Source organism: Nyctereutes procyonoides, unplaced genomic scaffold, assembly GCF_905146905.1.
Source record: "Nyctereutes procyonoides isolate TBG_1078 unplaced genomic scaffold, NYPRO_anot_genome, whole genome shotgun sequence".
NCBI lineage: Eukaryota > Metazoa > Chordata > Mammalia > Carnivora > Canidae > Nyctereutes > Nyctereutes procyonoides.
In genome coordinates, this window is record NW_026575044.1 from 26,550,451 (window position 1) to 26,574,967 (window position 24,517).

Sequence of the window (24,517 nt, forward strand, 5' to 3'; positions counted from 1 at the left end):
CCTTGTGACAGTTATCTGAAGACCACCACCAAGACCTCAGAACTTTGCTGGAGCCACTGGGCATGTAACAACAGCTTACTGCCCTGAACTCAGTCTATGCCACCCCATGGAGCCACTGCTAATGGTCTACTTTGAAGACGAACACTTCTTGATGGGGACTGTTTCCACAGCACACTCCCCAAAAGAACAGGTGCTTTGAAAACATCTAAGAAAAGGCAGTCTGGCCTCTGAGAGGCGGCCAGAGCTCTCTCCACCATCCCTGCCCCATATCCCTTCTGCCAGAAGTGCCAGGAGTAGAGTGGGAATCTCTGCAGCCCTCACTACGTGGGGTGAATTCAGTGCACCACATGCATGCCTTCACTCAACCCTACATCAAGCTATAAAAGGAAACTTATATTATCCCATTTAGAGAGGAAGAAACTATGCCTCTGAGAATTTTGAGTCCCTAGTGGTAAAAACTGGCTATATACATTCTGAAAGTTGCTCAACTCAAATTGGACAAGGTCTCCTGAGTTTTCACACTTTCCTTAAATGACGCACCAGCATTCCCACCTCATCTGTGACCTTAAGTACCCAGAGCAGGGGCCCATTCTAGTCTGCACCCCAGTGACCCCAGGTATCTGCCCCCAGGTGGCCAGGACAGCTCAATGCTGAGTCTCCTCCTGTCTCTCTGACCATTTACTTTCTGCTCCCTTGTGGCATCTGGTTTCTCCTTGTGCCCCTGAGGACTGGAGTTGCCAAGCTGGGCCCTTGGCCCTGCTTCTTACTGGCAAGTACCATACACACAGTTCCTGCTCATACCTGGGCCTGAGGATGATCTCGGCGGGCCCTGCTCTACAGCAGTCATACTCCTACCCTTGTCAGTCCTCACTGGCAGCCTACTATGGCCTAAAGCCCAGGCTGGCAGTCCTGTGAGCTGCCCCCCTAAGGGCCCCACCCTGCTTCTCCATCACCCAGGTAACCCTGACGCCAGCCACACCTGTATGACCCGTCCCATCTCCCACTTAAGTTTTAGACTTAGGTACCCAAGTACCCAGACACACTTAAATGTCCACAGGCAGCTCTAACGCAAACACCGCCTTCAATTGCTCCTCTTACTGCCATCTCCAACTCATTTCATAATGTTGAAATAATAACTTATGCCTCTGTCACCCCCCAGCCACTGCCCAGCAAACACTGATGCTTCTACTTCCTGTTTGGGAAGCAGCTGCTCCCCTCACCCCACTGCTTTGGTCAGGATCTCTCATCCCTCTCCACACTGGCACCACACACTTCCCTCATTCCACCACCTCTGTCCTAAGGGGGATCTCAGAATGTCCCTAGTCCAGATCCAGACCACACCCCCTCCCACCCAGACCCTTTGAATGCACTGCTTTCAGCTGTAGTCTGAGTCTAGCTCCTCTGCCAACACCCTGCCCCAGTGACACTGCTACAGCCCCAGCCTCCACACTACTCACCCCTGCCTTGCACCTGCCCTGACCACCCAGCAGCTGGAAGCTCCTGGCAGGCATTATGCTGTCCCTTGTCCTAGTGCTTTATTCTCCTCTCCCCTTGCCCATCGTAATCACAGATGCCTCCCTCCCTGACCCACCATTCTCTATACTCACTCAATGACCACCTCTGGGCTGCTGCCCTCCTCCCCACTAGCTGGGACAGGTGCCACCCAGGTAATGGTGGGAAGTTCCCCACCACAGCCTCGGGGACTCTGCTGTGCCAGCACTGACCCCCTGGGGACCAGATGGCCAACTCGTATCAATTTTCCCAGCCAGACAGCACGGTGGGGGCTCTATCCTATTTCTTTATCTCCAGGCCCAGCACTTAGCTGAACTTTGAACAAATTTCATCACTACAAGAAGAATGCCTCTTCACTTTTCAATATCCAGCCTGACTGATGAAGACGCGGCAGCCTTGAACCAATGGCAGACTGACTGAGATTAGGCAAGCGAACAGCATCTTTAATTCTGCCTACAACTAGCAAAACAATTGAGCCCCATACTGGGACCTAAAATGTAACTTTCCTCTCTCCCTCCCTCTCTCTCATCTTTCTCCCAATCCTTCCCTAGTCCTCTGGCACCATGAGCCTACAGGTACAAAGACTAAACACACAGGGCTCCTGAATAGCTCCAGACAGCAATGGTGACATGGTGGCAGAGAGGCCACCCACAGGAGGACTGCTTCAAGGAATGTGCACAGCATTTCCACGCTCAAGCTGGGGTCCAGGCTCTGGAAATGGAGAAACGAGTAGAGAGGTCCTGGACAGGGGCAAGGACAGTGATTGCTCCAGAGCCCAGTTCTCAACCCACAGGCATGGACCTAGATCCTAAATGACAGTACTGTCAGGGACAAATGTGCAGAAGACACATGGGTCAGCTTCACACAGGGGATGCCCTTACAGAGCCCCCTCGACCACCACCACAGGGAGCCCCAGCTGGGCAGACCACTAAGCAGGCATCATGCTGGGGCCAGTGAGATGACCATCCATGGGAAGACCCCTTACAGAGAGCCTCAAATGACAGGATCAGACACCCCGTTTGTCTCATCTAACAGTGGTCTCCGATCTTTCATTGTTCTAACAGAACCTTTTTCACAAGAATGCTTACACACAAGCCTGAGATATAAAACAGACCCAAGTGAAGGCTCTGTGGTTAAAGTTGGGGTGTGGCTCTCAGAGGGACCATGGGATTTGTGGAATAACATATGGAAACCCCTGGTTCCTTATATTAATGGGAGTCAGAGAGGATCTGAAGAGGACACACAAAGATTCTTGGGAAAGCTTCCAGTCTCCCACCAAGAACAGAGCAGGTGGGAATCTCAGAAATGTTTCTTGCAGTGAAGGAAGTCCGCCCTCTGCCAGGCTGAGAGCAGGACCAGTGATGTAGCAGCCCCTTTCACACCAGCCATGGCACCCCAAAGACTCCTTGGACCAGGAGCCTACAGAAACCACCGCAGGCACCTGAGGGGGTGGGTCTGGAGGGACAGGGCTGGAGGAAAAGGAGAGGGAGGGCCCCAGAGTTTCTTGAACACGTAGACCAAGACTGAAGACTTCCTGAATCAAGGCAGTCACTGCTCTGTATACACAGCAGGCCTACTGAAAAATGAGACGCTCCATATTTTAGCAGACTTGAAGCCTTAAAATTACAGAGCCTGCCTATGTCCCCAATTATAGTGCTGGAGAACACACAGTCAAGGGCAGGATTTAGGACAGGGGAGGAACTCCGGGTTTTCCTCCAATGACGACATAAAAGCCGCATGGCAGGGAGATTTTTTTCCAGAGGCCAAGGACAGAAAAGAAGGCAGGCAGCAAGGCCCAAGGTGGGGACGAGGGCAGAGGAAGAGGGTAGAAAGGAGACCTACTTCACCAAGGAAGTGCAAGACCTGGTGAGAGGCCACGGGGAGCGGGGAGAACTGGGCAGGGAGGGCAGCACAGAGCCCATGCAGCGTGGAGACGCAGAGAGGGGCCAGCCTTTGGGCAAACGACTCTGGTTTGGGGCATTTGACACCAAGGGGATGGCAGGCTATAGACGGCTGAAGATGTGGGATGGCAGCTGGATTAGGAGTCAGCTCAGAGACTTGCATTTTGGAGATGTCATTCCTGACTTAGATTGGTTTTAAGTGGTACCTCTAAGTTTTGTTGCAATAGCAAGGTGTCCAGGCACAATTTTTAAAATATCAAATAGGCTCTTAAATCAAGGAGTTCGGGGCTCCTGGAGGACTCAGTCTATTAAGCATCTGCCTTTGGCTCAGGTCATGATCCTGGGGTCCTGGGAACCAGCCCACCCCGCCTTGTTCAGTGAAGAATCTGCTTCTCTCTCTCCCACTGCCTCTCCCGCTCGCTAATGTGCTCTCTCCCTCCCTCGCTCTCAAAATAAATAAATAAAATCTTAAAAACAAAAACAAACCAAGGAGTTTGGGTAATCTGAGGTGCTACAAATGAGTCCTGGGGATGTTCTGTCCCTCCTATTGAGGACACAATGGGTGCTTTTCAGAGGTGGGAGAGGGAAGCTGGCACCCACATAGGAGGGGGAAGAGTCCCCACAGCCAGAGTGTCACATGACAGGAGCAAGCAGGAATGCTGAACTTAGAGTGCTGGCTAAAAGAAAAGGCAATGGGACAAACTGTGAAAGCAGGGTCACCAAAGAGAAAGCAGGTGAAGTGAAGTGTCACCAAAGGGAGGGAGTGAAGGGATCCCTGGGTGGCGCAGCGGTTTAGCGCCTGCCTTTGGACCAGGGCGCGATCCTGGGGACCCGGGATCGAATCCCACGTCGGGCTCCCAGTGCATGGAGCTTGCTTCTCCTTCTGCCTGTGTCTCTGCCCCTCTTTCTCTCTCTCTGTTATAAATAAATAAAAATTTAAAAAAGGGGTGGGGGTGGGAGGGAGGCATGCTTGTGCTCAGCTGCTGTCGGGGGAGCCATGCCTTGCCAGAGGCACCTCTGAGCCTCTACACTGCAAGGCACAGTTCCTGTCTCTCACCCCACATGGCCAAGCCTCCCACATAAGGAGGCTGGTGTCTCTCAAGAAGCAGAGGCTCTCAAGGTCAAGAGCGATGCTCCTGGAATCCAGCCAATCCTTGTAGCACCTTCTGCTACCGAGCCCTATGAGGAACTTTGTCAGAGCTGTGACTTCCAGTGTGGAAGAATGGGCTTCCACTAAAAATTCCCCAGGTTTTCAGCCTTTAGGATACCTTAGCCTTTTCAATCTTTAAAATACAAGTGATATGAAAATACCCCCCCCACCCCAATCTATGTCTCTTTGGTTTTCTCATTGAAAAGAAAAATCAGAAAGCAAGATGTACTTATTCAGTGGAGGCTCTCTCTCCCTGGAAATATAAAGTGGTTAAAGTAGACCACTTCCAAATCTTAATTGTCGGGATATTAGAAAAAGACATGACCACTGCCTCACTGTAGAATGCTAACAGTCAGCTAAACAAAAAGCAGCAGACAAAATGACATGTCGAAGTTTATCACTCTAATAAAGGAATTTGAATTTAAACTCATCTGTCCTTGAATGTTGCTACATTTCCAGAACCACCACGGGAACTTCCCATCAAAAAGACACTCAGAGTCAGCACCAGAGTGTTGAGGTGGATCTAGGGAAGCAACATCCAAAGCCAGCCTATGTATCACCAACAGCCATATCTACTTATAAAATTCCAAGAGAGAAATCTGCCTCCAGACTCCCTCTTTACAGTAAATGATGGTGACATTTGCTCGGGGTCAAAATCCCACACATAGTCCCCCACTCCAGAACCAGACTCAGTGGGTAGCACTCTGTCCAGCTGACACCCAACTATCAGCAGGGTCCTGAGCAGGAGTGAAGCAGGAGAGAAGCATGAAACGTGGCACAACACGCTGGCACAGAAATAGGTGTGGAATGTGTGCAAGTCCAGATTTCCAAAAGGGCAGAAGCTGTGCAACAAAGTCAACTTTTTCAGCTCCCTAAACACTTCAAGGCATAATTTGCTAGGACAGCCAGGTTCCCTTATTAATACTATACAAAGTCTAGTTAATAAAGAAGCTATTGACATACAGCTGTGCATGTGGTACTGGCTTCACACAAACACCAAGCAAATGAGATCACCCAGCACTCAGAGGACCACCAGGGTGAACTTCCTACACCAACTGAGACTAAAAGGGAAAGCCACAGGGGGATAGGGGAACACCAGCTCAGATACCCAAGCTAGAAAACTTGTTACTTCAAGGAGGAAGGATCGAGACATTCTACAATTGCCCTCAGGACTGTGCCTGAAGTAAAGGAAAAAAACAAAATGAGCTCCAAAAGGAAGACTTTATTCCTGACAAACACAGGGCTCTGAGCAGGAATGTAGAGCACTCTGTTCCCAGCAAACCATCCCAACACCCAGAATGGGGCTAACTATTCCAGATTCCTATTAGTATTTAATACAGCAGCCTAAACAGGCCAAGCCAAAAATGCCAAGGTTCCATCCGACTGTCACATGTGCAGAGATAGTGCTATGAGTACACTCATCTTTTTTTTTTCTTTTTTAAGATTTTATTCATTTATTTGAAAGAGAACCATGCAGGAGCTGGGGGAGGAGCAGAGGGAGAGGGATAAGCGGACTCACGCTGAGCATGGACCCCCAATTCCACAGCCTCAAGATCACAATCCAAGGGGATCCCTGGTGGCTCAGCGGTTTCGCGCCTGCCTTTGGCCCAGGGCACAATCCTGGAGTCCCGGGATGGAGTCCCGCGTCGGGCTCCCGGCATGGAGCCTGCTTCTCCCTCTGCCTGTGTCTCTGCGCCTCTCTCTCTCTCTCTCTCTCTCTCTCTCTCTCTCTCTCTCTCATAAATAAATAAATAAATAAATAAATAAATAAATAAATAAATAAATAAATAAATAAATAATAAATCTTTAAAAAAAATCACAACCTGAGCCCAAATCAAGAGTTTGGATGCTCAGCCAAGCCACCCAGGTGCCCCAAACACATTCATCTTTTGTGGGTCTTTCCTTCAGTTTTCCTAGCTCTTGATTCCAGGACTCTCTGCCTTATCCTTCTTGCACAGATTTGTTCTCCTTGCAACATCATCTGGTCAACAGCCTTCCTTTGATGAAGGGCCCAGCAAACCCTAGTCCTGTTTGAGGTGTCTGCTCAGAGTAGGACAGGGGTACAAATAAGAAAGAGTGTCTGCTTCTTAAGGAGGACCCTGCCCATGGTGGGGAAGGACAAGGGGACAAATGGTTACAAATATCCTATGAGGTAGGAAGGCCACACTTGCAGACAGCTTTAGGAAGGACTCCTCAGAAGGCAGCACAGAGGGGGTCCCAGAAAAAGTGTTCATAGGCAAAGAGAAGCCCTGTAGTAGGCCAGAGGAGGAGGCAGGAAGGGGGTGGGCATGCACAAAGCAAAGAGGTCAAGAGCCTAATAGATTCAAACACTTCCAGAGTCCAGTCTATGTATGCCCCTTCACAGAACTAGAGTGGAGTCTATCTTTCCCTCTTGGTGATATAAATATTTTCTCCCTTCTAGGGCCATATGCCAGGAAAATGAACATGACCTAACGGTGCTCCCGTGGCAACTTTCAGGAGACCACACTGTACTCAGGTGACAGATGACCCAGATGCTGATAGACAGTGGGCCTGCCTACCCCTTGCTATCAGCTGCATAAGGGAAAACCAGCCCCAGACCACCTCCCCATCGTCTCCCAACCATACTGGCCCCAGTGTCCTGCCAAAACAAAGAATAAAGAGGGAAGCACTAGTCAATTTACTCAAGGAGTCCATTAGGTTACAAGACAGGTTGCACTGTTACCATCTCTCAAGAGTTGGCAGATTAGAGAACACTCAGCGTACGTTCAGTACCTTTTAAATAAATCCCTTTTTATGAGCAATTATATTTATTTCTCAGTGCTAGTCAGAAAACTTAATTTAGACCAGATGATTCACATGATGATACACCACTCCCCTTCAGCTTAAGGAATATAACAGCAACCACCTGCTCACATGTTGGTCAGGCACAGCTCCCCATGGGAATAGATGCAAGGGCCTTAAGCCAGATAACACTCCCAGGAACCTCCATCAGGTACTGGAAGAGCTGCCAGTCAGCCACTGTTCCCTTCTCCAGAGCCACAGAATCCAGATGCAGCCTCCACAAAATATCCAAGCAGATGGGGTAATGACTGTGCCACTTAATAGATCTAGAAGGTTACTACTATCTCAACTATAATTTACAAAACTGTTAGCCATTCTTGGTTCCAAGCACCTTTGACACTAGGACTTCAATGAACCCAACAGGGATTTTATAATCCACATGTGGTTCAGAAACAAACCGTTCAATTATTTTTTTCAAGCATGATAATGCCTAAAAACCTTTGCGCTATGTTTTGTGTATGTGAAAATAGTTGGTTCAAATACGTTTCATGTTTTATGAAATTCTCATGAAACCTGATACATAAGCTGATTCTGTTTAAAAAAAAAGCTAAATTATAAAAAGCAAACATCCTGAATGACTGAGCAAGAAGGAAAAACAGTTTCCTAGGTCTTTGAAATGGATCATATAGGACTGAACTTACAATTTATCAACCACCTTTGGAAACATAATGCTGATGCAAGCAAAGTTGAGGAAAGAAAACATGATGATTTCAGGATTTTTATCCAAAACCTAACTTAATACAGTGTTTTTTGGATATCCATCCTTAAGTGATGGCTCCTATCCTAAGGCCATTGCCAAGTTCCTTGTGGTGAGGGGCCTCAGTTGGAGTCCCCCCACCCACTACTATTCTGTGCATAAGGCACATGTCAGATTGTGAGCACATGAAGGAGCAAATGCTGTGGATACAGGGAAAGATAAGCCAAAACCATCCTTGGAGAGGAGCAAGACTTGCCCCAGAGCCCTCGTGCCCAGTTACCTATGTCAGACTTCACCAGCAAGATCACCCCAAGATGACCCAAGTGACTGCTTATGACTTTCCTTTTTTTTTTTTTTTCCCCCGGAAACTCAGCCCAATCTTCATAAGACCACCATGTTTTCTCATGACACTGGCATACTGGAAATACTGAGTTTTCTTCTGAATCACCTTCTTCAGTTCCTCATTTGTGTATAGCAGAGAGTCCTTTACTTGAATGGGTATGGGCATCACCAAAGTTGAGAGACCCAAAGGAATGACCACCACCCAGTGAGGAGTCTGAGTCCACCATTGGAGAGGGTCACTCATAAGCAGCAACAGAAGCATAGAGGGGAATTCAGCTTTAATGGACAGCACATCGTTGCCTAAAAAGCCAAGGAGGAAAATAAGAAGTCACTGACCTCATGAAACCTTGCCCTACTCCTCACCAGAGACCTCTGTCTCTTGTGTGTTCACACGGTATTTAGCATGTCCAGATGGCTTTGCATTGTGATTCTCTGTAGTGACCAAATTTGTTTTCTGCTGCTATAGAACAAACCACCACAAACTTAGCAGCTTAAAACAACACATATTCTCTCACAATTTCCATGGGGCGGGAATCCAAGCCCAGCTTAGCTGGGTCCTCTGCTCAGGGTCTCACAAGGCTGCAATCAAGGTGTCAGCCGGGACTGTGGTCCCATCTGAGGCTTGGGGTCCCCTTCCAAGCTTATGTGGTTGTTGGCAGCATTCATTTCCTTGCAGCTGGAGAACTCATGGCCAACTTGCTTCTTCAAGATCAGCAGAAGAGAGAGTTCTCTGACTTTTAGACTCTCTTTTAGGGGTTCACCTGTTTAGGCTCCTCCCACCCAGGATAATCCCCCATTAAATGGACTCAAACTCAGCTCATTTGGGATTTTAATTACATCTGCAAAATCCTTTTACCTTTGCCACATAATGTAACCTAACCACAGTTCTGTGATATTCACACATCTCTTATAACCACAGGGACCATCTTAGAACTCTGCCTATCATAGTGTGTACATCACTTCCTACACTAAATCCTCAGCTGGCTCTCCTTAATGCCTTATTCATGACTTAACAGCACCACTTGTAACTGTTCAGTTTGTACTGTTCTCGGCTACCTGGTACTCAGACCCCAGAGTGACTGACTCGTAAGGCAATCAGGTCACACTAATGAATGAACAAAACCAATTGATCTATCTTTAGCAATTGAGGCCTCTGACCATAGAAAAATTTGGACCATAAACTGACAAAGAGCAATGAAATCTAAACTTTGGCAGAGATCAATCTTTGTGCAACCCTCCAATTAAGACCTGAGGAGCTTGAAAAGACAAGAAGAAAACATGGGGGGAGGGGGAAGATGTAGGACAAGAAAATGTACATGGAGAGAGAAACCATATAGACCATGTTGGTAGTCTAAGTGGATACCAAGGAAAGTTAGAAGGCAGCAATGGGAAGTAACCCAGCCTGTGGGTACTCTCCTCCTAGCTACCAACCTGCTTCTCCAGACCTATCTTGCTTTGACCAATGAATCCAACCTCATGGTGCTTCTACAAGCCCTACTGCCTCCTAGTCCTCAAGCTCTAGAGAAGCAGCAAACCCACCATTGTCTCCTATGCTCCTGACCTCACCCTGTACCTATGAATTTCTGGATATAAACTAATACTCAGCTGTGCTAGTCCTTTGAAATCCTGTTGATTAACATGAACATTAGCCCTTTAATGACTATGGGCAATTCATCTTCCTTTTCAATGACTTGGCTGGGCTCTGTGTCATGCAACCAGATGGCCTTTTTGGAAGCTGAACCAGGACAATATATGCTTGGTGATAGCCTGGGGATCTTATAGCAACTAACACAAAGCACACAGAAGAAGAGTCAAGCAGGTCTGTTTTCATCCCTCATCTGGCTTTTTCTATTTTACTGAGAATCACAGAATCTTAGAGCTGGAAGGGTTCTTAAAGGTCATCCAGCTTCACCTTCTCCAAGTCTTTCAACCCTAACAGGTCATCTGATTTCTGTTAGAGCATTCCCAATGGAAAGTAGTGTGTTCTGTGGTTAGAAAATTAATTGCCACCCACCTGTCTGAAGTCAACTCACCAAACATTCTGAAAATCCCCAGTATTCCACAGAATAAACAAATACCATATATAGTATTCCTATTCATTCTCCACCTCTGAGGCTGTTGACAGACATCACTAATCAGTTGTGGCACTCTTTTCTGCTGATGCTGGATGTGGCTTCAGAATCCTCAGCAGAATGCTCCAGAAAGTCACCACTGATCAGTTTATGTTGGCAAGGAAAATCAACTAATTTTCCAACTCTTCTTGGAGTTTGTCTTCAGTCAAAAACCACTTTCCTATAACTCCTACTCATTGCTCTTAATCTGCCTTAAAAGCAACAGTTTTGTCCCTTCCTCCAAAAAACAACCCCTTCCTTATCTAACTACATCTAAAACTTATCCCCCACTTAAATCTCTGCAGGCTCAAGCCCAGCTCCAAAGAAGGGTTACCTGGAAAGGAAAGGGAGGGAGCTCTAAATCTGGGGCAGTCAGGGTAACCAGTAGTGTTTCAGGGAACCCTGGAGCCAATAAGGTACTGGGGGCAGAGATGATGGTGTGCCTGCAGGAACTGGCTCCAGGATGAGTCAAGCCAAACTAGCACAGGAATGGCTTTGGAAGAACCCAATTTTAAGAAGCTGGCAGGGGGTCGGGGGAGCCGGGAAAGGAGAGGCAAGGCACAGGAAGCAAAAGACAATGTGGTTGAGATCCTGAGAATAAAAAAACCAAAGCAAATGAAAACTCTCCAAATTACACTTCATTATTTACCATAATATTGTCTCACCACTTCACATCCTCAGATCCTGTGTGCTTAGTTCTCGATATAAAGTATATGCTACCTACAATCACTCATAAAACATGAAGACCAAGACAGAGGTCCCCTTCTATTCCTTCATTTTTTTTCATCAAGTATTTGTTGAATATATAAGAAGGCATCAAGAATAGGCTAGAGCAGGGGCCCTAAAGGCTATGATGACACTATTCCTGCCACCAAGGAACTCATAGTATATCTGTTTCAAAGGCAGGTAAATAATTCCTTGAGATACAAAACAGGTCATACAATATAATTCGTTTTGCATGTATTTTATCTGTAGAAATCATGGCATATTTAAAATAAAAATATACAGCACCTTGACCTACTGAACCAGCAAAATTACCAAAAGGGAAATTCAGTACGTTGACATTCTTTTTAAGTACTACAAACAAATCAACTCTTGCTATAGTGCTTCAGGAATAAGAGATCTGTTGGGCTAAAGCTTCAAGATTAGTAGACTTGAGCTTTCTCAAACCCTTAGCACAAACCAGCAGCTTCCTTGAGAGTCATGAGTTCTCTTCCCTGCAGACATTCTAACATTCATGTATCCTCTCCTTCAGCCAATTTCTGCTTAACTCCTAAAATGTGCGTGGCATCAAGGATGGAAATGGACACATAAGCAGCCAAGTATCATACACAGAATTAGCCTAGGGTCTTTGGCCCATAGCGCATGTTAACAAATATTATCAGTAAGGTAAGCATCAGGACCAGGGTATGCACAGAGGACCAAAATATTGGAGCAAAGGTCTCCTACAGAATATTGTATGTAAGCCCAATTCCAATAGGAGCAGGAAGCAAGGAATAAAGTATAAAGCAGGTGAGGAAGGGCATCTCAGGCAGATGCCCAGGTCAGAGAGAGCACTGAAGTGGACCAGACAGATATATCCAGCAGGACCAAGGTGGGCACTACCCACAGGGAAGAGTGAGGGCTTCATCCTGAGGATGAGAGGAGCCTTGGAAGGAAGACCAGATCAGCACTGCAGAAGGTCAACCCAGGTAACAGAGTACAAAATAGACCAAAGAGAACCAAGAGGGAAAGCAGAAACAAGTCAGGAGGCTGGTAGAGCAGATCAGGAAGGAACAAATGATGGTGTGAAGTCAGAAACCAGAACTGGGAATGAAGAAGATGAAAGCCCTTGAAAAAGAGTGCGGGACAGAGATTTGAAGATTGAGGATTACAGAGAGTTAGAGACCAGGGATCTAGGAGGCAGTGGTCCTGAATATGCTGGAGGACTGCTCTTCCACTGACACAATGAATGGAGCCATGGGGGTGCTGACCAAGGCATGGAGATGGGTTGGGTTTGGACAAGGTACACTGGAGACACCCAGGACATGTGGCTGGCTCTGCAGGCCTGGGGCACTGCAGAGTGACTTCGGCTGGGGACCTTGTGCACAAGGATGGCAGGGGAAGAAGCCACAGTGCCAGGAAAAAGAGCAGCATCCTGCTGGGAGGTTGCCCCAATCTACCAGGAGCTCTCAAAACTCCAAAATGCAGGCATCAGTGAACATAGCGACTGATGTTTCCCCAGTAAACTCCAGGCAAGAAGATCATTTTAAGTTATGTTTGGGGCTAGGTTCAAAATTTGCTGAAGACATTCTGTGCTATTATAAGCCTGCATTTGTAAGCAGAAGTCCTAAAAAAAGAAGATCACATGTGAGATAAAGTTACAGCCAAGGGAATAACCATTATGATTGAAGGTAGCCCTAGCCTGCAGTTTCTCAGGAAAAGTCTCCTGAGCAAGGAAAGAAGGATAGGGTGAGGAGGCACATCTTCCATATGAACAGAGCAGAAAAATTCCTCATGAATACACAGCAGTGGAATTTGGTTGTGGAAAATTCTACACGTGGGAATGGCCAAGGAACCCTGCTTTTCTTTCTTCCATCTCATCTCAGATAAAACAAAGAAAATGGAGGCTTCTCATAGAGAACATTCTGGAGAAATCTCTTTGGCTGAGACTCTGATAAGGTTTAGGTTGAAGGACTCAAAGACATGACAGCACAACATTTCAAGGGGTTTTTTTTTGTTGTTGTTGTTGTGTTTTGTTTTGTCTGCAAACTAGCCTGAACTTCTGGAGGGCTGTAATTATATCTAAAGTGCAAGGCGAATTTTAAAGCAGCACGTAATCTGTCTGAGAATTAGTCAAAATTAAATGATGATAACTAATATTACATAAAGCCATTCAAGTCTACTGTTCCTATAAGGCAAAAATGGTCGCCAGGTAGACCTGGCTGCTGCTTTATAAAGACTGCTCTATATGAAGCGTTTCTGTTACCACTTAATGCTTGCTATATTCAACAGTATTAATAACTGATTTTTACTTTAAGAAAAGTAAAGCTTGAAATAAGAACCTTATTAACCCTAAGACGAGATTACCAGGAAACAAGCATTCTCTAATTTCAGGAGGAAAAACCCCCTGCAAGAGGGATTAGAGGGAAAAATCAAAATCCTGTTAAAGCCAAAGTGTCCACATAGAGTTAGAAACTGAGGCAAATATCCTACTGGCTGCCAAATGTGGTGAGGGGCTCAGGGTCCCTCATGTCACCCACCTCACCCGGGGTGTCTCCCTCTCTTACCTGAACACTCAAAGGGAAAACAAAGGATGCTCTGTCCCAGCAAAGGTCAGGACCCAATTCTGGCTTTTCCTTGCTTCCTGGGGCAAGAGTTCCCCCGACCTCCTGACTCACCATGTTCCTGTACCTGGCACCGGCAGACCAAGCCTAGGTTGGGACACAGGCCACAAGCAAGGATGATTCAATAACTTAGCACTTCCAGAAAAAATGGCACCACAACAAGCAGCCTCCAAACCATCTTCCTACCAATCTACCCAGAGAACCAATGAGAGGTGTCAGCGGAGAAGAGATTCCACAAGCCCTGAGAGTAGAGGTAGCTAAGCACGTGCTGCAGACCCTGAGGCCCAGCAACACACACCAGAGGGTGCAGCGGGTCCGAGGGGAATGCTGGACCCTGCATCCTATGCCCTCTTTTGGGAAATGCAATGTTGTAGAAAGTCATGGAGAAAAGCTGAGCAAACCCACAGTACCCCCTGATCTGGGCAGGACAAGGGAGAGATATGAACTGCCCCAGCGTAAGCCCATTATTTTGCCCCTGTGCTCAAACTGGCTGCAAGAGGAAGGACAGAAGTACAGTTCTCAGCTATTCTCTCAGTTTTCTAAAAAGGGGTGCAGGCCTGATGCCGGGTGGCAGTGGCAGCAGGGTGACAAGAGGAGCCATAGATGGGACACTTAAAGCACTCTGGGGTGGCAGTTCAGCCACCATGCGCCAACAGCAGCAACAAGAGGAACTCAGCCTTCCTCCCCAAGCAGGATGGCTATGGTTTCCCTGCCCCTAACCAAATTCCTCAGCAGTGTGGCTGGTTCCACCTGGAGGCCACAGCACCAACAGCATGCCAAGTCGGGGAGCAGAAAGGCCAGGCTGAGGTCAGACACAGCCAGGCCACAGAGATCATTTAACAGCAATTGCAGAGGGTTCAGCATAGGGGAAACTAAAACAAACAAAACATAAAACCGTGTCCTCCAGCTACAAGTGGCCCGCCTTCTCCAGCTGGCTGGTAAATGCCAGAACCAACAGACCAGATCCCCACCAGGCAGGCTACCAGTCTAAGCGCAAAAAAGAAAATTCATGCATGTAAACAGAGGAAGAGGAGCTAACCCTCCCTCTCTGTCTTCACCAAGCAGTTGCTAACAAATAAGAAACCCAGGTTCCAGACACAGATTGTTCCCTGTTTGAAGCAAAACATACCCAAGGGCAGGAGTGGGGTGAGAAAGACTCTTCTCAGGAGATACCACTCCAAAACCGAATTTACAAAACCAGTAAACAAGAAAAGGTGCCAAGGCCTTTTCACTCTATCACATGGTAAATATCAGGACTGATTAAAAAAAATGAGACCAGAATAAATAAATACAAAAACACCCAAGAGGAATACATGTAAAATTCTGTCACCAAGGCAAAGTAAATAGACCTTTCACACCAGTCAGATGAACATATACAGGAGTTATATTCTTGAAAAGAATTTGTCCTGGGACACAGAAGTATGCATAAGTAGTAGTTTTGAATTTTCAAACAAACATATCGATTCTTCCCAAATTTTGATAGACAGATTTAACATGGTGACAACCAAAATTACAAACCATTTTTCCAGTAGCAGTTTTATAATTCACGGGTACTAATAAGGGTACCCTAGTCACCAGGAGTGACAAAGGTTAAAGGGAATGATTACCCCAGGCCTGGAGCAAATGAACAGAAAGGTACACAGATGGAAGCATCAATTCCCTTATCCCTTCTCAGGACAATGATTCAATCCCAAACAAGATACAAATGTACGTACCTACCACAGACTAGGGGTAGAAGCAGCAGAAATTTCTCAGGTTTGAAAGCTGCAAGTCCAAGATCGAGGTATCTGCACAGTGGGTTCCTTCTGAGACCTCTCTTCTTGGCTTGTATATAGCGGTCTTCTCCCCATTATTGATAATAATGATCATAGCTACAATTCAATCCTTTATTTAGGCCTTTCTATGAGCCCCTGAACCTTCACAACACTCCTATAAAGTAGATACTATGTTCTTGGAAGCTGCTGTTGAAAGTAGTTAAATAATTGTACTGAAGTCTAAGATATGTCACAAAGGCAGCTTCCAAGGCCTGTATTTTCAAGCCATTCCCAGGAGACACAATTGGATGACTTACTTAAAAGACACTTCATTTTTGTAAAAGGTATGTATGAAGTAGGCATGAATATGCGTGGGTAGAAAATGGTTTTTATCTTTGTTTAATAGGACTATGGGTGATTTTTATCTTTTTTCCCCCTTTGTATGCTGGTTGCTTTCCATACAATGGTGTGTTCACCAACTGCACAATAAAATATTATAAAAAGCTATTTAAGAAAAATCTGTCCAAGGGCACCTGGGTGGCTCAGTGGTTGAGCGTCTGCCTTTGGCCCAGGGTCCTGGGATTGAGTCCCATACCAGGCTCCCCACAAGGAGTCTTCTTCTCCTTCTGCCTATGTCTCTGTCTCTCTCTGTATGTCGAATGAATGAATGAATGAATGAATGAATAAAAATATGTCCATCCACTTGGTTTTACTCCATTTTCTTTTCAGACATGTCCATCTCAGATTGTCTCTATTCCACTGGCCTTGACACTCTCCACCAAGCAGGCTCAATTTGGCCTCATGGTCTACTACTTTGTGCCAGCCAATATGATTCCCTACTACAATAGTCCCCTGTCACAAAGACTTAGCATGCAGAGGGACCTCAAAAGTGAGGAAGAACTCCATCACTGATACTGGCTTCAATCCCCAGAAGCTGGTGACAGATCCCCTACCCAGACACTTGTGCACTTGTGTCATCCACCCAAAGCCTGGCCATGTGGCCGCCATGATTGATCCCTTAAGTCCTGACTGAGTACTCTGACACGTTCATCTCAGAAGAGGAAGGTTCCTCCAAGACAGATCAAGTGTCCCCCAGGACCAATATAAGTGGATAGAATCAGGCCAGGCTGTTCAGTAGAAAACATAGCAGCCAAGGACCTGAGCTTGGTTCAGGAAGTGAGTAGCTCCTCATGTCTGCTCCCATCCTCTACTCTCCTCCCTTGTTCTGAAATGCCAAAACACAAACTTTTAAGTTTTCCAAGATGGAGGGTTTTAGTTTAAACACCATTTGATCATTTTGTACCAACACCTCCTAAGATCACAAATCTCTTTCCGCAATGTCCATAATGTGTGGTTCCTGGTGATGCCGATGCTGACAAAAACCCTCCTTGCCAGGAGTCTTGAACCTCATTAAGAGATCTGCTAACATGAAAGGCATTTTTCCCTCCAGAGTGGAATATAGTTAGGCAATATTTGGCAAAGCACTAAAATTCTCTGGTTCCGGTTTCCCAAAGAAATCTGAAATTTGGATTTATTTTAGGTCAAATGTTCCAACTTTTAAATGTTGACAGGCATTAAACCATTTTTTATGATGCATCATAGGGACAAACAAAATATCTAGTTTTCTCCTAAAATGAAAGGGCTGAGCTATAGGAGTCCTAAGACCTTTTCCAGTTCTGACAATGACTGAGGTGTTTTATGATTAATGGGTACTTTGCTTTTGGTGAAATGATCAAATCAAATTTCTCCATGTAAAACTAGCCCTTAAGAAGCAGCTTCCCTTGAAGGACAGCCAGAAAAGGCAGCTGGTCTCACTGATTCTACTCATCTCTTTCTCTTCCCCCACCCCCGACCCCGAAGTAGATCACCTATATACACTCTCTAAATATATAAGGTGTGGGAGACATAACATACAAAGTAGCCCAGGCACAGTGCCTCCTAGGGAGCCTCACCAGGGCACCCTAGTTTCATCATCACATTCCCAGGGCCTGATGGGGCCCACAATGAAGGCTCATTATGCGTGCACAAAGTTCCCAGGAATATACCATTCTAGGTCCTCCTTTAATAATTGTGAGTTACAAAATTCCACAGGAGACTTATATTAAATACTGGCTATCACAAAAAACTTTAGATCATTAGCTAGAACCATCCAAGAATAATAAGTCAGATAAATATTATTTCTGCATGTTGTGCACTTAGACCTCTTCCCAGCAGCCAGCTCACATTTTTGGAGAGCGCTTGGTTAACACCATAACTCAGAACCTATCTTTACCTCTCAGCAGATACATCCTCTACTAAAAGCAACAAATTCTTGGGCCTTTAAAAAAAAAAAAAAAGCTGACAGTCGAGCACAAAAATAAAGATAAATTAAATGAGTTCTAAAAGCAGATGTGGAAAGCACTGAGTTCTCCAAATGCTCGTTTCCTTGGGATCTGGGGGACTCACACATGGTCCCATAGAGCAGAGCTCCTAAGGTAACTACATGAAGGGCACATTCTTCCTGACAGCAATTTGACAAGCAACCCACTTTACAGGTTGTAATACTGTTTTTCCAAAGGCCCAGGTCTTGATGTAGTTCTGAGGCAAGGGGTCGAGGTTGATCAGCTCTTCTCTAGCAGCTCAAGGGCCTACCCCCTGCCACCTGCCATGTCGGGCTCTCACACTCTGGGCCATGATACTTCCACCCTACCTGCCCCAGGGCCCACAGAAATTATTCACTCTAGCGCATCCTAAGTCTGCTCTTCCCACCTCATCAGCTCCTTCCCATGGAAACCACAGCAAAGCTGCTTGCCCTCTCCCTCCGCCTCATGACTGACCCCCATGCTTCTCCTGAGTAGCCTTTGTGGGGCATGCGGGCCTCCTCCCAGAACTGTGAGTTACAAAACCACCAGACTCTGAGCAGGTTTTCTCAAGATCTGCATCTGGCCTCACCATACCCTCACCCAAGGTAATATGGTTGAAATAAGGTTGAACAATGAGGCATTTCAAAGTTTGTCCTTGATTATAAATGTCTGGTGGCTGCTGGCAGCTGATCACTACCTTAAAAAGCCTACAAGAGAAGTTCTTCAAAGTCAGGAAGGGGTGACTCAACATGTGGGCTAGGAAAAATGATAGTTTCTTTATATAAAAACACAAAAGTCACACTCTGAGAAATCTGTCATTTACATCCCTCAGAAGGTACCTTCCTGGCATGGACTCTGGTCAGATACATCCAAATGTGCTGATGTTTGCACACAGTGCCCTGCTCATGCTGAGTCTTCTGAGACTGAGCAGAAGTGGGGCAGGCATGCCAAGGCACCTCCATTCCATGGAAAACAGAGTATCTCACAGTAACCTGAATGGGAGTAAGCACCTGCTCATTCTCCAGGGAATTCATGGGGAGCCTCAGGCCTTCAGTAAATGTGCATTAGTGGAAAGGAAAAATCTAAAGGCAAGGCCCTGGTGGTGGTGATGAAACCACAGAGCGTCCTCCTATTTAAGGAAGGGGTGTCTGCAGCAAGGCATCTTTGTCAGTGGTATTTTCTACACAGAGAAGGAACAGATGGTCAACAAGACTCTCTCCTGGCTGTGCTTGGACAACCAATTCTTAATAATTTGCTAATTGACTTTACCACCTGCCTGATACTGCAAATTGTGAATAAACTACTGCCGCAAATATATAAAATAAATAACATAAATAACCATCGCCCGTTTAATGAGAAGCATTACGGTAGAGAGCCTCGATGAAGTATTCTGCATCAGTACCATATTTCCTTACTGGGAAGCACAATTCACACAGCTCATCATCTGGGACCTTTGTGCAGCCGCTGAGCTTCCTCTGCACCAGCATGATTTCCTCCATGGCAGGGAGGCCCTCACTCCCACCTACTAAGCCACCACAGGCCTACTTACTTAAAAGAGCTTCCTCAGCGGGGCTGACCCCTTGCCTCCTAACTCCACCTGTCTGGCAGGCACTGGTAACCCTCAGGCCTAACTAGAGTTGGCGTTTCTCTCTTGCTGCCTCCCCTTAAGAGTCCAGGAAGCCTAATCATCTGCCAACCTCCCTTGCAGCTACAGGTGGTCATGTGGCCTGGTTCCAACCTATTAAGAGAGGTCTGCAAGGGGCTTTTGACAAAAATGTGGCCTTCCTGGGGCGCCTGGGTGACTCAGTTCGTTGAGCAGTTGCCTCTTGATTTCGGCTCAGGCCCTCATCTCAGGGTCCTGGGATTGAACCCTGCATGGGGCTCCATGCTCAGTGGGAAGCCTGCTTTAGATTCTCTCTCTCCCTCGCCCCTCCCTCCACTGCATGCACACTTGCTTGCTCTCTCTCCCTACCTCCCTCCCTCTCATAAATCAAATAAAACTTAAAAAAAAATATATGACCTTCCTGATAAGGGCTGATAAGGGTTGATCCCTGCTAGCAGAACCTTCCCCCTCAACCCAGTCTTGGCTGTAGATCAATGTAGAGGTTTACACTGATGTTACAGTATAAAAACATACATATATACACACTCCAAGATAAGGGTCAGAAGAAGAAAGATAAGCACGTAGGTGGTTATAATATTACTTCCAGAGAGAGATATGTGTATATACTTTAAGCATAACAACAACAATTAACATACCATGTGGATTCACTATTCGGAATTAGGTGATTTGAGGTTTCTTTCCTTCCAGTGGTTTGACTTACAAACAGCCATCAGGCAGGTGGAAAATAAACTAGAAGACTTTCCCTCACCCTTATCTGTGTGTCTTCCCCTGTTCTATGAGTAGGACCTGTGTGAAAAGAAAGCTAAGGAGAATCTCTTCAGACACAAAGACAGCCTCACTGGGAGGCAAGAGCCTTCTATGGTTCATCTGTCTACAGCCCCCATAAAAGCTTCCACATTTTAATTATAGTGGAGATAGAAATCATCAAATTCATTCATAAGCCATCATTACTGATAACCTGTAAGGAGGATGAACCACACACCCAGGAAAAGATTGAAGATGGGCAAAAGGAGGCGACTCCCCAGCCTCCCAAACACCACAGAGCAGAAAGGGAAGGCTAAGAACTCTCTCTCATGCACACATTTGGCATTTATTCAGAGACAGAAACTATTAACATTGACTTGAAAATATGTCCTTAAATATTTTTTTTATCTTCACGAGCCTAGTTTTCTCTCTTGTTCTTTGCTGCTGTGGCTCCCCAGGAGCCAGGGACAAAAGGGAAGGCCTCGGTTGGCTGTGCTGGGTGATAACACAATAGGAGGCTCCTTCTCAGGGCAAAACTGCAAGAGATGGTTTCACTCCACAGGTCTCATTCAAGTCTAACCATGGACATGTGATATTAAATCACATGTCAACTACTCATCTTTCACCCAAAGGAAACAAAAGCACTATTTTCCCCCTTCTATGAACATAGAAGATGGAGCTGTGGGGTTGCAGGTATACATGGAGAGGAAGGAACAAAAGCTGGATGAGACATGTGCCACAGAGCCTGGGTGCTGCCCCTGCTTGACCGGGCCCTAGAGAGACAGACTTTAGCAGGCAACTGTTTCATGTCTTTGAGTCTCACAGCCTTCAGTTGCAAAATGGGGATGAGACTGAACTACATTAAATCTCTCCTTTTACTGGCCAAAACTGTTGATAGCAGTGATTTCTTAGGGTCCAGCTGAATAATTCCTGCTCTCCCCAGTTACACTTTTATGGGATCAAATAAAATTTTTTATATGAAGGTGGACAAAAATAGTATAACCAAAGAGCATTAACTTTATGAACTGGAACAGTGATCAGTGCTTCAAACTGGACACATACTTCACTTTGGAGGGAGGGAGGGGAGAAAGGAGAGAGGAGAGAAGGGAAGGGAGTGAGACAGAGGAGGAAAGAGAAGAGAAGAGAAAGAGAAAGAAAGAGAAGAGAAAGAGAAGGAGAGGGAGAGGGAAAGAGAAAGAGAAAGAGAAAGAAAGAAAGAGAAAGAGAAAGAGAAAAAGAAAGAGAAAGAGAGGGAAAGGGAGAGGGAGAGGGAGAGGGAGAGGAGGAGAGGAGGAGGAGGAGAAGAAGGAGAAAGAGAAAGGAAAAAGAAAGACAAAATTATACAGATAACTTTCAGACTCCTTCTTTATAGGGCAAGTTCCAGGCCCATCCCAAACCTACCAAGTCAGAAACACAAGGACCCAGTGAAGAATGTGTGCTTCTGACAAGGACTCCCAGTAACAATACAAGTTGAATAAAAATTTTTTCCCCAGAAAATAAATTGGCCTCTTTGGCTTTGGGTGACTTTCTGCTGAAATGCAGGCCCATTTTCCTTACCAAATGAAAGAAATTATAAAGAACTTAACGTGAAGTAGGTTTTTTTTCTTCTTCAAAACCAGGAAGAGATGTTAGGTAAAAACCAGTAAAGTTAGCTCAGTCACTAGTTACCAGGAAGTGATAAAACCTGATGAAAGTGTCATCCTTTGCAACAGAGGGTCTTTGTCACTTTACTCCATAATCCAAATCTTTTTAAGAGGTCTCGGTATGGAAGCTCCTGGAGGTGATGCCAGGCCCCCCTTGCCGTGGGTGGGGCTCACATGTCATAACTTACCCCTCAGGATGTAATTCTGATAGTTCTGGTCCGCCTCGGCTCCCACCTTGATCAGACACGTCAGACCTTCAGCTATCACAAATTCGTGCACCAAATCCTTGTCATCCTGGCAAGAAAGAAGGGAGAAAAAAAGACTTCAAATAGTATCCCAGTCCATCCTCCATCCACGCTGTTAAAACTATGTACGAGCCTTTGAAGCCAGACTGACCTCTAAAGATTGCTCTGCTCTATTCAAATGAGGCATCTTAACTGTTGCCAGAGGAATTTTACAACTAGTCTCCACATTGTTGGTTGCCAAAGACCAATTATTGCCTTCTGGGCAATCTAATAAAGATAAAGCAAATGAATCCCCTGTCAGGAATATTTATAGTGTTGTGTTTTTCATTCTTCCAAAATCACCAGGCTCTGTGCCCCCACAGGTCCCCAGAGACTGCCCACATGAAGCTTGCTGGGTTTCAGCAACAGGAAATGTTTGATTGCAGCACAGACCATCAAGTGGAGGATTTGAAGCCACCCGTGTGTTCCAAAAGACAGTCCTTAAGGTCAGTGGTTAGAGGGGTCTAGCAAATGCTATCTAAGTTGGGAAGCAGTTTCTCCACCTCCCAAGTTGTGCTGCTTGCAGGACCAGCCTGGAAGCAAAGCACACAACCAGACGTGCATCTAGGGCAGCCACGTGACCCCACAAATGGGCCACTTTGGCAGACCAGCAGACTCAGGTCACAGAAGGCAGAACACAGAAGGAATATCAGGGACCATCTAATTTGGTGGTTCTCAAAGAGAGGTGTCCAGACTCACAGGCAGCATGAGCATAACCTGGGCACTTGTGAGAAATGCAAATACCCTAACTTACTACATAGAAAACTCTACCATGAGGCTCAGCAATCTGTGCTTAACGCATCCTTCAGGTGACTCAGGGGTGCTCAGACGGGTCTCATCCCTGACTCTTTCACATTAGGATTATCTGGGGAGCTTTAAAAAGGAGTAGGAAGGGGTGGTGGAGGGGGAGGAGGGCGGGGGGTGGGGGTGAATGGGTGACGGGCACTGAGGGGGACACTTGACGGGATGAGCACTGGGTGTTATTCTGTATGTTGGTAAATTGAACACCAATAAAAATTAATTTATTAAAAAAAAAAAGGAGTAGGAAGCAGGACCCTACCCAGACAGATTTAATCAGAATTTTTAGGGGTGGGGTCCTGGCTGGCTTTGTTTTATTAAATTCCCCAGGAAATCCTAAAGGGCAGCCAGTTCAAGCACCATTGACCTAAGCCGACCTTCTCTTTACAGATAAAGATTCAAAACTTTGGTGGAGATTACCTCTGTCCAGCTAGCCCAATCATTTTCTGTAGTACCAAGTTCTACAGAGCTCTATGAGAGGGATTTTTCCACTACTATTTCAGGAGATTTTCTCAATTGGACAGTGCCTGGTCTCAAATGCAGTGGGCCTAAGACTGGAACATTCATCTTCAATTATAACAACAGAGCAAAATTATATATATATATATATATATATATATATATATATATATATATAAACCCTCAGTGATGTAAATAGTAGAAAGCTTAATGGAATAATGAAGGGTTATTATTATAGGAATGGCCAGCAACCATAGTTTATCTCCAAAAAAGAAAAAAATAATTTCGACAAGCAGGCATAATTCTCCTGTCCCTCTGTGAAATCAGCCCCTCATTTTGATTTTATGGCATTTTCCAATTATATGGATGGAGGACTTGAGCTAAGTGTGGGCAGGCCAGGAGAAGGTTCCCTTTGAACCCAGAAAACACTCTCAATGTTCAGAGGGCACTGGGTGGTGGGGAGCAATGCTTGTGCCCTGAAGGTAATGAAAGACAGCTGTGTTAACTCAGACTTTAAGATAATCATGGCTTTGGAAGCATGAAAAAAAAGTGGAACAATATCATGAGTTTTTGGAAAATTACTTTACACTCGTATGTATAAAGGAAATAAAAATAATTCTCCCACCATCCATATCCTTTTCCACCAGCATATGTGAAAAGTGAACATTTAGATGAGCTCATGTCTAGTCAGAAAGTTTTTCCAAGCATGTAACAAATGTTTATTACTTTAACTAAACCTAGATTCACACATGACTTCATGGTGAAAAAGTGAGAACAAGCTCTCAAGAAACCACTCAAGCTAATCGCTAATATTAATACAGCAGAGAGTTGACTGCTGGCAAAGGTACTTGGAAAAAACACGGACAGGGGAGACAATGTTTATAAAAACTCAGAACCCCAACTAAAATTTATGTACATATGTAGATAAGGCACTTAAGAAATAGACATTTATGGATAATAAATTGTGAAGAACATCCTCCAAATTGGCAATGTCTGAGATTTTGAAC

The 24,517-nt window shown here is 45.6% G+C and overlaps 1 protein-coding gene across 13 annotated transcripts in view; it reads right to left on the reverse strand.

Annotated features, from left to right (window-relative positions):
- The window catches only part of FHOD3 (formin homology 2 domain containing 3), a 463,903-nt gene that overhangs the window by 236,011 nt on the left and 203,375 nt on the right, over positions 1-24,517 (reverse strand). For all 13 annotated transcript variants that reach the window (XM_055324588.1, XM_055324589.1, XM_055324587.1 and 10 more), the window contains exon 5: positions 22,158-22,263. In XM_055324588.1, the coding sequence (XP_055180563.1) occupies positions 22,158-22,263 (106 nt within the window). The remainder of the gene's footprint in view (positions 1-22,157; positions 22,264-24,517) is intronic.